The sequence below is a fragment of the Nothobranchius furzeri genome, chromosome 6 (assembly GCF_043380555.1).
Source record: "Nothobranchius furzeri strain GRZ-AD chromosome 6, NfurGRZ-RIMD1, whole genome shotgun sequence".
Classification (NCBI taxonomy): domain Eukaryota; kingdom Metazoa; phylum Chordata; class Actinopteri; order Cyprinodontiformes; family Nothobranchiidae; genus Nothobranchius; species Nothobranchius furzeri.
The window spans coordinates 76248934-76260192 of record NC_091746.1 but is presented as its reverse complement, the minus strand read 5'-3'; the positions used below and the strand labels follow the sequence as shown (position 1 = coordinate 76260192).

At 40.0% G+C, this 11259-nt stretch overlaps 1 protein-coding gene and 1 long non-coding RNA gene across 3 annotated transcripts in view; one reads left to right on the top strand and one right to left on the bottom strand.

Moving 5' to 3' along the window:
* Window positions 1–559: 559 nt before the first annotated feature.
* The window catches only part of LOC129152289 (synaptogyrin-1), a 107664-nt gene continuing 96964 nt past the window's right edge, over window positions 560–11259 (bottom strand). The window contains exons 2-4 of one of the 2 annotated variants that reach the window (XM_054744760.2): window positions 7470–7707; window positions 4079–4224; window positions 560–941 (exon numbers count right to left, since the gene is read on the bottom strand). In XM_054744760.2, the coding sequence (XP_054600735.2) occupies window positions 726–941; window positions 4079–4224; window positions 7470–7707 (600 nt within the window). In that variant the 3' untranslated portion in view covers window positions 560–725. Of the gene's footprint in view, window positions 942–3602; window positions 3902–4078; window positions 4225–7469; window positions 7708–11259 lie in introns of those variants that run through there. The other variant, XM_054744761.2, reaches the window with a different exon arrangement.
* LOC139070390 (uncharacterized) lies at window positions 10452–10717 on the top strand. The gene is made up of 2 exons (XR_011520919.1): window positions 10452–10550; window positions 10617–10717. It is a non-coding gene; the product is annotated as an uncharacterized lncRNA (long non-coding RNA).

Below are 11259 nucleotides of genomic sequence, written 5' to 3'. Positions count from 1 at the left end.
CGCATTCGACACCCTTCCCCAATACTTCCCCAAAGGTTGACACATCTCCGAAGAAAATCCTTTCTTTCCAGTTGTTTTGAGCTTTCAAACAAACATGCAACAGCTGATTTGAAACTCGGCAACATTTTAATAAAAAGCTTTCAGACAGATCTATCACTGTAATGGAGAAGCCACAATCGTTTCCAGAGATGTTCCAGGAAGCACGAGGGGAATCAAATTTACCCTTTAAAATGATAAGAATGCCTAAATGTTTGCCAAGCAGCAATTGCTGTCAAAGGTGTTTTTTAATGAATACTGGGGTTGAATAAAACTATAAAAACCTTAAATTAGGGCTTGTCAGTGCATATTCTGTTCATTTGCAACATTTTCTATTCAAAGTCCATGTGTTTCCATGGAAACTGTGAAAATTACCATGTGACCCCATGCATCTGAGTGGTAGTGTATGTGATGTGTTGATGCAAGCCCTGATAATCTACCATGACTGTTTCTAAACAAAACAAGTGACTATTTGTTACCAATCGTGTTTAACATGTCTGTCATCGGACATGACTTTGAACTGTTGCATTTAACTCTGGGTGAAAGCAGAACTGGGTAAAGTTGGACCAGTATGAACTACAAACTGGGTGGGTTTTACTCTGACTTTCAGTGTGACAGAAACAATACAAATAGGGCCTCAATTTAGATTTGTTGGGCAACTTTAATCTCTACCGACGAATATCAGAAACTCAGTAGTCTTGACGCTGGTAGCCCCCGGTGCTGTCAAATGCTCCGTCGCTGTTGGCCTGGTTCCCTCCGCCACCCGGGCTATCCAAGTCATCGCCTCCAAAGGACGTGTAGGGCGCTCCGGCTGCATCCTGGTTGGGGTCGGTGTAGTCCTGCGAGAAGAGGGCCGAGTCGGCCCCCAGCTTGTATCTCTGGAAGGCGAAGAAGCTTTGGGCCGCCTTAGGGGAGGGATCATCAGTGGTGGAGACAGACGGAAGGGTGGCGAAAGTTGCACGGAAGGCAGTTGAAGGGCGTATAGATAGATGTTGAAGCAGTAATGTTAGTGCATTGGGTTTGGGAAAGAAGAAGAAACAAAGAGTGAGAAGAAAACATTGATTAGTAGGATAGGGAGCTTGCAAAGCTTATTAGTTGAATGAGTTGTTTAGTCAGTCACAGCGGGTTTCTTTTTAAAGACAGCAGCACAGAAAGTGATTTCCACATTGTTCCGTTCTGTAGTGAGACACAAAACCTTGTCTTTACTTTTGGCCACAATGGGAAAATCAAAAGACAATCAAGAAGTCTGTGTTTGTCACTAAACAGCTAAGGAGCTGCCATGTGAAACAGCGTGAGCCAATTGAATGTGTTACTACCCCTTAAAATAAATAGTTCTAAAGAAGCATCACCACAAACTGCATCTCTAAACCTTTCGAGCAACCTACTAATCTCAATAAAACAAACAGAAAAGTAAAGCCAGACGTAGGGTGCCAGCAAGAAACTTTTATTTTACATGCAAAACTTGAGACATTAAAGAACTAGCTAAACCGTTTCACCCTTTCAACTGTAGTTAGTCACGGATACTGAAAGCACTTTAAAGTCCTTTCATTCTGTTTGAAGTCGGTGCCTGAAGCCAGACAATTTAATTTTTCATAAGTATTAAAACCACTGAGATACAGCTGGCTTTGTCAGAGGGGAGCACAATACAGCAACAGCTCCTTAATTAACAAATTACATCTTATTCTGTATTCGAGCCTGAGGTCCTACAAATGAAAGATTTAGATGCCCCTAAAAAATGATAAATTGTGTTGTTTTAGAGGATAATAACTCCATAAACGTTTACCTGTTTGAAGGCAAAACTTTGAATGTAATTTTTTTTAATCAAAACATGAAAGCCAAATATGGACGACTGCCATTGGAGACAAAGTACACGTTAAAAATCTGAGAAAACGTCACCAATGTTGATCAATCTTGGTCGACTGGTCAATGAAGATTCTTTGGATTATGAAGGCACTGCTTTGGATTGGTTTGTTTGTTAATTGGTTTGTTATTTGACGTTGTATAGCTATGTGCATGGACTCTTACCAAAGGTTAGCGGCAAAATCCAGCATACCTTAGCAAGGAATCTAGACTGTTGATTGCTGAAGCAAAATTGCCTTCTAACAATGCTCCATTGGAACCTTGTGCCCTGGCCAGCATTGTGGTTGACCAATCACAGAGTGCTTATCTTTAAAAACAATGTATTTTTTAATATGTTTTAATTAGTTCCTCCACGATACAATGGCGGACTGCCCTGTTGACTGACATCTGTAGCAGTCCAATCACAGGGCTCTATTGGGTTGGTGGGCCAATTACAACACTGTTGGTGGGCGGGATGCTACAGCTTGAAACAGCTTTACTATTATGAATTTGGCTTGTCTTTGAGTCAACAGCAAATAAAGGTAACTAAGTTTATTCAGCAAAAGGATGTATTTGCATCTTCTTTGACGAATGATGGTGGACTGCCTCATCGACCAACATCCATAGCGATGAGTAGATCACAGCATTTGTTATCCAACAGCATGCAGTGACAGCTTGAATGACAACCATAGATCCTGCACCATGACTGAGAGCCTTTAATGGACCGTGGCCTGACTATATATTCATACATATAGAATAACTTGCCAGGATAAGCACGCCTGGTTTGAAGTCAAAAGGCTAAAATCCAAAACAATGATACGAAAGGTATTATATGATTTCTTAGCCTAATTTAAAGCCAAACAGAAAATTTTACAGAAGTCTTAGGCTCACCTTTAAATCGTTCACCTGTTTTTGAGATCTCACAAATAACAGAGGGCAGGTATGGAGGCGCAAAAGTGACACATTACTATAAATAAATGCAGTCCTGCCTAATTTTAAAACTATGTAATTAATTACCTAAAATTTAAAATAAATAGGCAAATAACATTATAAATATATAATTTACTAAATGTGTCATTGTCTAAAATCATTTATAGTTATTTCATGATTTATTAAAGTATTTTCTGGTCTGTGTTGGTGTACATCATGAATCTGTCAACCTTCCCCATCACCTCCCCGTCAGTGGGAGGGGCTAATGCTGGTAATGGCGACCGCTCTGGTCTGAATGGAACCTTTTCAAACATGCCAGCTCCCTTTATGGAGATTCCTAAGGAGTCAGTGAGAGATATTTTCAACCTAGCTGACGAAATATAATCACGAGTTGCTGACCCTGGATCTGTGGTTAAACAAAGAAATGTGTTGATGAATTATTGATGCTCTCCAGTAATCCTCAATGATGTAAGCTGCCATATTTGAAAACATTTAATTTAGATCAGAACAAATGTTGTTATTAATGTTAGTCCCTCGACCTGTGGTGGACAACGTTGAGAGGTAAAATAAATTTATGATTTACAGCAAAAATAACCATTAATTAGTCCCATAAATAATGCAAAAATTATCACATATATTATTTATGACACATTTAATAAATAAAACATTCTATACATTATTTGTGTATTTATTTCAGATTTTAATTTACCAACACATTATATATATATATATATATATATATATATATATATATATATATATATATATATATATATATATAAATAAAATGTCATACCTATTTATTGTTTAGTGGAATTTTTGGCCCTCTGTAGGCAGGAAGATTTATATCAACCAGGTTTATAATAAGAAATGGAAATGGTACAATGCTTCTTTGTGTTACCAGGTGGCCTTAAACCAGCTTAACCAGTACCAGGGATGCATGTGACCAGCTGCAGAAGTATTTAAAGAGGTGAGGTAAGAAGCCAGAACAGAGTCAAACAAAAGGCTGATGAGGCTGAGGGGGGAACAACTTGCTGTATTCTTCTTCAAATGATATATTCTTTAATCTCCCCATAGAAAAGAGAGTCTGAGCACCCTGTTGGAAAAACAGCCACATTCTCATGAGTTCAAGTGTCCACAAATGCTAAGGAACATCATTTATATCAAGGCTTTTGGCTTTGCTCAAGACAAGAACAACAGGAAAAGGGACCTTGCAGAGGCCACGCCACATAGTGATGCTTTTCTATGTTAAAAAGTTGTAAATGGTCCTTACCCAGGTGAAGATAGAGAAGAAGGAGAAGGTGATGGCTGCACGGGCAGCATCTCCTCCCTCCCTCAGGGGGTTGTCCTCTTGTTTGGTCACCTGCCACTGGTTGGCCAAAAAGCAGAAACCCACAAACCACATGAAGGACCAAAACGCTGGGTGGAAAAACAACAACGATAATCAGGATTAAAACAAGGAATGAAACCCAACAAAATGCAACTTTATTTATTTTTTATAGCTCAATCTCTCAAAATACAAAAGAAAAATAAACGCATTAATAATGTTTCACTGGGGCGCATATCACAAGAAAGTGATGGTAAATGGTTTAATCAGTAAAAAAATAACATTATAGCAAGGCTGGTGCACCATTTTCAGGAACTAGAAGACAGTAGCGTCAGAGTTGAGCTTCAGAAATGCAGGATTTTGAGTCTTATTTCCTGATATGTGGTCATCTTGCCTCTGATTGGCTAAAAGGAGCACAACACTACTACCGACTCTGTTTGCTTTGCAACGTTGATGTTTTGTCTCCATAAACATCACAAGCGTGAAGAAGTTCAGCCGTGTAGTGGAGTTGCTAATGCTAACAGTTAGCTTCTACTACCCGAGGCACTCTCTACTGTTTCCTGGACGATAAACAAACAGCAGCCTTCCCAGTCGCAAGCCAAGATGGGTGAGTCCATGAATGTTAAGTGACAGTGTGACGTAGATCTGTCTGGATTTTCAAATCCTAGTGTTTTACCATCTATTTTCTTTTAAAAACTTACACAGGAGATAGGTGTAGGAGACTATTTTCATGTTCAGCCTGCATGAAAACCTCAGAGTGACCGATTATAACCAGAAATAAAATTTAAAGGTTCCATATTTTAAACCTTTGAGCACAAAGGTAGTCACAATATATGATAAAAAATTACTGTTGGCACTATTGAGATGTCATTTATCTTAAATGCAAGTTATTTTCATCAGCCTGAATTTGTACCCAGAAATAAAACGGTTTGTTTTAGTGAAGCTCCGCCCACTCCTGCTCCGACAAAACGCACCTACAATAGCATCTTAGGCGAGCCTGCTGTGTTGGTCTTGGTAGTGCAGCAGTAAAAGTGCCTGCCTTGGCACTCAAACCACTGGACTACCAAGTCTGTTACAAAACAATAGTCATCTAACACACATATCCTGTGCCGGCCATTACGTGCATCATTGTAGAGAGAACGCATGGTTTATACAGCAGTGTTTTGTCCCCAATGAAGACATAATTTGTCAGAATATCCAGGTTTCAGAACTGAGACCAGACCAGATTCAGGGGGAGGAGAAATGCCTGGTGACGCAAGTGGGCTACTTTCTCCTGAATGCAGAAAAAATCTTTACATCACCAAAAATGAAGCTGAGGCAGAAAAATGCATGAATGCATCCAAAACGGGTTTGGGGTTCTCATGAGGGAATGACAATATAACATGGTAAAAAGCTAAAAAAAAAAAAAATAGTGGATTTTCCATAATATGGCTCCTCTAAAAATATTTCTGTGTTCCACACCTTTAAATAACCCAGGCAGTGACAAGACTAAAATGTTCCAGTTAAGTCTGGGCACATTAACAAGAAGTCTGGAGAATCGCTAGAAAAAGACAAATTAACAAAATCAGCTAGTAACAAAACCCCAGAGGTGGACCCTCATTGAGCAACACCTGTAAAACAACATCAATTAGTGAAATTACCACAGCATCAGATGTGGTACTTTCCTCCAACATCCCGGTCTGATCAGCCACCAGCTGTCCCCTTGTTCCACTTAACTACTCTGAGTGCATATGGTGAGAAAAAAGGGCGTGTGTGTGCATGATGAAAACAGGGAAAGAGAATCTTGTCTATGACAGAGACGATCTCATTAAAATAGTCTGTGCTTGACTACCATTTTGTTATGTTCCCTGCAGGAGAAGTGCAGTGAAGAAGAGAAAGCCGCTGTCAGACAGACCAAAGCACATCTTGTTAGTGCGAGAAGGGTACCTGTCTTCCTATCATCTCTTTCACACCTCATCTTACTTTCCTGTGATGACAGTTTAACTACAAATCTCTTTTCTGAGCAAGATAAAAAAGCTGTTCTTTAAGAGCGGAGTGTTGCGTTCAAATCTGTATATAGAAGAGAAAATCAACAAAAACCAAGAGTGTTCCTGAAAAAAGCTTATGAATAATTAATAAGTGAGCAAAGAGCTCTCTGAACAACCTTCAGTGGAAGGAACATGACTAGATTGACAAGCTAAAGGCCAGTCCAAGTAGGGCCAGTTGCAGTTGATTGTTGTCACCTTAAAATGACAAATTTGATTTAAAAATATTTGACATCACACCTATTGTTCATTGTCCATTCAAATAGGATTGTGTAGTTTATTTATTTATTTTTTGGTGACAGAATTTAGCTGTAGAACTACTACTTTAGTACTTCTAGTTGGATTGTAATAATTCTGCTAGAAAAACAATAAAAATGTGAATTTTATGGCAAAATAATAGCATTCACATACAATTTCATGAAACTTTAGTGATCAAAATTATTTTAAGACATTATTTGTTTATGACCAGTTGTTTGCTCAACCGATGTATCACAACATCCCTGTTTTTCCAAACTGAATCCATTCAAAGAACCATCTACAGCAGGTATATTAAATTTTCATAACCTTTCCTTAGAACTCCACTTCAAAAGATGCGAACAATCACTTTATTCCATCTATCTATCAATCCACTGACAAGGCACAGAGTATTTTTTAATGGATACCTCTGTGTGACACAGCTCCAGCCTTGTTGGTCGTGTTATTGCATCCCATACAGCCGTGGAAGTCAGATTTGACCACGTGCTTTCATTTTAGGAACAAAAACCGATCTTATCAATATGTAGCATGTAGCTAATCATTTGCTTTTTGGGATTATCACAGTACCATGGCCTTTTCTCAATATGCATACTTGTCTGAACTACTACTGAGTACTTGTGTACTCACATCCTTGTGAAATGTCACCAACAATGGCCCAAGTACTGTTCCAATCCTAAGTACACGTCAAGGAAAGTTCAGTCAAAGTTCCTGGACAAACTAGACTTTACTTTTATGTCAGGTAGTTTTATGAGCCACTTGTTGGTATGGCGCAACGTAGTAATGTTTTGTTCCAAAAGCCCTCCTTGTCCTCCCATAATTGGCAGAACAGACTTTCTACTGTACTTTCCAAGACCATACTTGTCAAGTACACAAGAACGTACCAGTGTCCTTAGGTACTGAGAAACGCTCATGTTCAACTAAACCTCAGCATTGTTTCATAAAATGGTTCAGCCCTAAGAGGTATTAACATGATACATTTTTCTTTATTGTAGCATTTTGACGATAATTCCTCAATGTCAGTGTTACAAGGGAATCTTTATGAATGAGAGTGGCTATACCTGACACCCCAATATCAGCCAGGACTGCCTTTTTGCGGTCTTTGACGCTGCTGATCTGAGGGAAGTAGACATCAAGAGCTAGAAACGCAACACAGCAGAGAAAGGCCATCGAGCCCATGAAGACACCGTAATTACAAGCATTCTGGTTCCGGTTGAAGATGCAGAACTCCTCCACTTCGTTGGGACGGTTGATGTAGCCTTCGTTGGCAATGCAGCCAAAGATCACTATGGAGAAAAGCTGGAATACAAAAATAGAAGAACAGAGGACAAAAAAAAGATGAGCTGCAGAAATAAAAGTGAAGTCTGCCAGAGATTCAGGTAACAACAAGACCCTCAAAGAAGAAAGGTGTGCTCACAGTTTTGTACTGATAAAACTACTGTAATGTCCACAAGTGGTCAGTTTTCACCTACAGATTGACCGGTCATCGGTCATCGACAGACCTAAAGGTTGGTTTATGCTTGACGCGTCCGCGAGGTCCGCACGGCTCCGTGCGGCGAAATTGCGTCATTTTAACCCCTCCACCGCGATTGCAGGGCAGGATTTGGAAGAAGACTTTTGGACTAAGTACGTTATTGGAGAACATTAACTGGACGTTAGGATTGTTTTGAGATGGTGACTCTGTGGTGCGCAGGCGCAGCTAAGAACAGTGAGTTGCAAGTATTGGTTCAGTAAAATTGGTTACTTTGTCTTAAGTTTTGATTGCATCTTTAATTGGCATACATAATCGGAATAAAACAATGAAGAATCTTAGCTTTTCAGTTAGTTATGTAGAACAAGTTGGTGATCCAAAACAACGGATTTGACCCGGAAGTATATGTATGTAACGTCCACCAGACAGATTATCAACATGCAAAGGGGTTGAAAAAAAAACACGGTTTATTACTGGGCCCCCCCAGAAAAACCCATTGCCCCTCCAGGTGAAGTCCTCTGGCACCGGGTCTGGGTCTGACGTGGAGGGTGGCTGACCAAGCATTTGTTTTTGACGTGCTGGGAGTGAGAATGTGTTGCTCAGACAGAGTCATGGCTGTTTAAATAATGTTCTGGATGGATCCGTGCTCTGCTGACATACTTGAAGCAGGTGCCGAATAACGACGAGTGATACTTTAGCCAAAGTTTTACATCAGGAAACATTTCTCCAAATGAAATAACCAGAAGTCTTCCAGACTCTGAAAGATAGAAAGGTTTCCGTTTTCCATTCAACGCCGCGCTGTAGTGCACGATGTCGAGTGCGTCACAGACGCTCTCCAAATGCCTCCTCAGCACGCCGCTTGCGCACGCACTGTCAGCAGCCAGAGGCGGAGGAGGTGAGAAAAGGCTCAGATGCGCTGATGGAGATCTTTTCTTGATTGTTACCTGTGCGTAAGGTGTGAAATATTCGTCGACAACAAACAAATAAAAATAAACAAATTGCCTCCTTTAAAAAACAACCGTAACAGCTCAGCCCATCACCGATGGTTGATTCATTCATCCCATCGCCCAACGGCTAATATCTATATCTATCTATCTATCTATCTATCTATCTATATATATATATATATATATATATATATATATATATATATACATATATAAATATATATATATATATATATATATATATATATATATATATATAAAACAAACATCCATCCATCCATCCATCCATCCATCCATCCATCCATATAGATATATAGATAGATATATAGATATATATATAGATATATCGCTGGAGTTATATCAGCTCTGTCTGGAAGTTAGTTGGAAAACTTTCTCTTTCAGTCGTGAACACATTACTGAGCGGTTAAAATCTCCGTTTCTGGGCTTCAACGTCGGCAAATAGCTGAGTAAACTCGGCGCTGAGTGAGAGGAGTGTTTAGTTTGTCCGAGACAGCAGAGCTGCAGACACCGGCAGCAGACGCTGGAAAAAAAACCCAAAGGAGAGGGCAATTTGGCTCCGCGCTAACGCTGCAAAGCATCATGGAAGTTGTAGTCTTTGCGGTAAAATCGGCCAGCCGTTCAATTTTAATATATTTTTGATATTTATCTCGCGGGCCACATAAAAAGGCCTTGGTCTGACACATGTGATCTACAACTATATTTCCCCAGAGAAAGGCTGTTCAGAAGGACATCTATAGGGGTACGACTGTAATTTTATATACCATGTACACAGAAACACAAATCAAAATAACCCCAAATGCCATTTTAAAGTGAAACACTTTTGCTAAAATGTTTTTGGCCTCAACCCCATAACATTTTTCTTTTGGTGGTGCTTCAGTACAAACCAAAGCACTAACATGCTGTCTAACTTTGACAGGTTCATAGCTTTTACATTTATGTAAACCACTTACTCTTCTTTGTTTGATAACTTAAAAAAAGCTTTTTAATCAAAACATGTGCCCAAAAAAATAAAATAAATAGGAAGCTAAGAGTATGGAATTATTGTTAATGAATTTTTAATTAAGTAGTTGTTTCATATCTTTGCTCAACATTTTTGTATCACTAAACATTTTGTTCCTTTAATCTCTCCATTTACTTTTTATCAAAAAGACAAATTTAATTTGGTTGTCATTGTCACGGTCTGGGGTTTTTTCACACACTAATTGGTGTAGAGTCTCATCTCTCCTCTGCAGGTGGGCGTGCCTGGAAGTTGGGAGGCTGCAGGTAATTTGCTGATTAGCTGGCCAGGGATATTTAAGCTCCTGAGAGACGCCTTCACTTCGCTGGATGATTAACTCAACTTGGGTATTTCTCCTAACAGCCAAATCCAAACTAAGCTTTGATTTTGAGAATTTCTGGGTTATGGATTTTTGATTTTTGAGATCTCTGTGTTTTTGACTGCTTGTTTTGCCTCCTGCAGATATCACCTATCAGTTCACCTCGTTTGCTGCTACCAACCTGGTTTCTTCACTGTCCACTCGTCTCTCAGCGTCCTCCTCTGGTCTCCCCACTCCAGGCTGCCCACCCTCCCTCCTGGATCACCATTACCCTTCATGCTCAGCTCCCTCCTCATTTGGACTCCAAGCTCATCAGCCTCCCGTAAGCCTCCTGCCCTCCCCAGACCGGTCACTCCTCCCTCTCTCACGAGGTCTCACCTCCAACCTGTAAGTTCCATCAGATCCAACATTCAGATTTCCGAGTGCCAGACCTAACTCTCCCTGTTCCTCCAGGATTCTCCACACCCGAACCTCGCTTCTCTGCCGAATACTGCTAGACTTCCTAGCAGCTCCTTCTGTTCTCCTTTTCTAATAAATTATTGTTTGCGATCTTCTTTGACTCTGTGGACTGATTCTGTATGTCGTGGGTTAGGCATCTACCACACAACATGACAGTCATTAATCCCCATCCTCAACTGCATTTCTTTACTTAAATTGCATCATTAATTATTATTTTTTTTTACTTCAGAACTGAAAACAAAACAGGTGCCAAAATGGAGAGCGTTAAAAGTGCATCATATTACTATGATACCATCTAATCCTTCTCTCCACACCTCTGTGACACAGCATTGCAGAAACGCCATTCTCAAAGCTGTAAATACAAGACCACACATACACAAAGTGACAATGCCCAGCAGCCAATTTTGTGCTGGTGATGATAAAAGCGAATAAGACGAATCAAACCTCTAGGGAGCCATTTCTGTCTGATGATGGAGGCTAGGCGAGTTTATGTCTGTCAGCAGCCTGTGTGCAGTCTCTGCTGGGGTGAGTGATGGCTTCTGAGTGTGTGTGTGAAAAATGCAGACAGAAGATAGGAGTGAACATCGGGTTGGATGATGGTTTACTCAGCTGTTGTGTCTGCTGTTTGTGCTCTAAA